Raw genomic sequence first — 2,183 nt, forward strand, 5'->3', positions numbered from 1 at the left:
TCTGCCCTCACTCAGCAACACCTTCCCTTCACCCAAACCTTCCTAGGCCTTCACCCTTTTCTCTTCCACACTGCACCCCATTCCTGCTCCAAACACACAAAACAGAAGCTGATCTCAAACAGGGAACTCAAACCCCTCAGGCAAGAGGATGCAACATCCCCCTTGCAGATCCTCAACCTTGGAAGGACAGACCCCAGTGTCCTGGGAAAGGAAGATGCCCATTTACTTGAGGAGGCAAACACAAGGAATCTCACATGGTCCATGATCTGAGAGTTGTGCTTGGCCAGAACCATGGGCATGGAGTCAGGAAGGCTCGTGAATTTGATGGTGTCCGGGTGCTGCCGATACTTCTTGTCACTCAGGATCTCGCTCGCCCTCTTGTTCTTCTCGGCGTCCAGAGACCCGATTGGGGACCAGCCAATGCCCTTCAGCCACTGCAGGTCCGACTTGTACACGTTCTGCAAGGACAGGCAAGGACACAAAGCAGCTCAGCACCCTCCTCACTCCATCCAGACACTCCTGCTCCCAAGGGAAGCTCTGCTGAACAGAACACATTCCCTGGGCCAGCCCAGCAACCAGTCAGCAGCAAAGGGACTCCTTTAAGCTCAGTTCCTCACTACTTGGCTCCCCACTCTTTCAACAACTTAAGCAGCTGTCAAACGATCCACAAGCTCTTCCTCTCCACCTTCTTAGTATCCCTGACAAAAACCTGTGCCATTTGGCAATCTGCAGCTGGCAGAGGCATGGGAGGAGTTTCATTCCTCCCCTCCTAAGTCCCTTCATACAATTCACCACTGCACACATTGTCTACTTTTTCCCCGTTAGTCCACCCAAAGCAAATATTTGACTCTGTTGCCCATTCCCTGCCATACTGAATTCTAGCCTGTGGCTGCAACTCTGTCCCCAAAATGTTCAAGGCAAGACATGACTCTCCTGTGAGCATAAAATACGATGCTACCAAAATTTCATCCCTGATAGTTCATGAAAAGAACTCGTCACAGTAGAACTGTCACAACACAATCTCAGTCCCTCAGAATAGGCCTAGAGTTATGCTCCAACCTGGACCTCTCCCCAACAATGGAATAGAACACAGGAGACACTTCTGCTGTCCCTCAGGCACCAAAGCAGCACTCACATCACTCTGCAGGTCGTACACAGTCCTGGCATGGACGACGTCGTTCTGGTCAGGCAGGCAGGTCCAGCGGTGCAGGGGGTGCCGGTAATCGGCGTCGCTCACCAGCTCCTGGCACTTCTTGGCCAGCACCACCCCCAGCATGTCCACGGGGCTGCTGAAGTGTGTCTTGGACTTCTCAAAGGCTTTCTTGTACTCCCTGTCACTCTGGATCTTGGCCACGTGCATCGACCACATCATCTTGGGGTCGTCCTCGATGTTGCGGGCCCCGATGTGGTGGCCCAGCTGCTTCCGATACCCCTCCTTGTACTTGTACTGCAGGAAAAGGGGCCCAGTGAGTCTCTGGACTCCCTTCTGATATTACCCTGTAGCAGCTCCTGTGAGCAAGTGCTGCACTAGTGGAGCCCGAAAACCACCACACTTGTTCACTGGGCAACCTGGGCCTCCTCCTGCACAGCCCTGCCTGCCCTCAGCCCCACCGCCCACAGCAGCTGACACACTCCTGTCCCAGGATCTCCTGGACAGTGCTCGGGATTCTTATTCTGCCAGCCCTGTGTGTCTCCTAATCTGCAGCCCCACAGCCACTCAGCTGAGGAAGTGACTGTGGCAACAGGATATGTATTCCCCCATCTCTTACTGAAATGTCAGCACTGAGGACAGATGCATCTCCTTACAGTAAGAGAATACATCTGCAACGTAGAATCTCACATAAGAGAGTAAATTCAACTCCTGGAGAGCTGAGAGAAAAAAAGGTACTCTGGGGCACAGTGATGACTGACCTATACTGACCTGCCCACAGTCCAAACTGAAGATACATGCCCTGGGCATAAAACAAAACATGGTTTGGGTTTTCTTCTCTCATGTCCAGGTGTGCAGTGTATCTGCAGCATCAGGGCCCTGCAGAATGGCAGTACTGATGCAGCACATCTCAAACCCCAGGCTGCTGCACGAGATGTTGTCCAAGGAATGCTGTTTTGGGCTACGGCCATCAGCTAGTTCCCACAATCACACTCTCCAGAGCCTCCTCACTCCCTCAAACACTGCACATCCA

At 52.8% G+C, this 2,183-nt stretch overlaps 1 protein-coding gene across 1 annotated transcript in view; it reads right to left on the reverse strand.

Annotated features, from left to right (window-relative positions):
* The window catches only part of LOC114073019 (nebulin-like), a gene marked incomplete at both ends in the record, with an annotated part of 15,444 nt that overhangs the window by 10,451 nt on the left and 2,810 nt on the right, over positions 1 to 2,183 (reverse strand). The window contains 2 exons of the mRNA XM_027910825.1: positions 255 to 458; positions 1,136 to 1,447. Of these exons, the coding sequence (XP_027766626.1) occupies positions 255 to 458; positions 1,136 to 1,447 (516 nt within the window). The remainder of the gene's footprint in view (positions 1 to 254; positions 459 to 1,135; positions 1,448 to 2,183) is intronic.

The sequence above is a fragment of the Empidonax traillii genome, unplaced genomic scaffold (assembly GCF_003031625.1).
Source record: "Empidonax traillii isolate 1590-97213 ecotype Southwest subspecies unplaced genomic scaffold, ASM303162v1 scaffold4982:size15811, whole genome shotgun sequence".
NCBI lineage: Eukaryota > Metazoa > Chordata > Aves > Passeriformes > Tyrannidae > Empidonax > Empidonax traillii.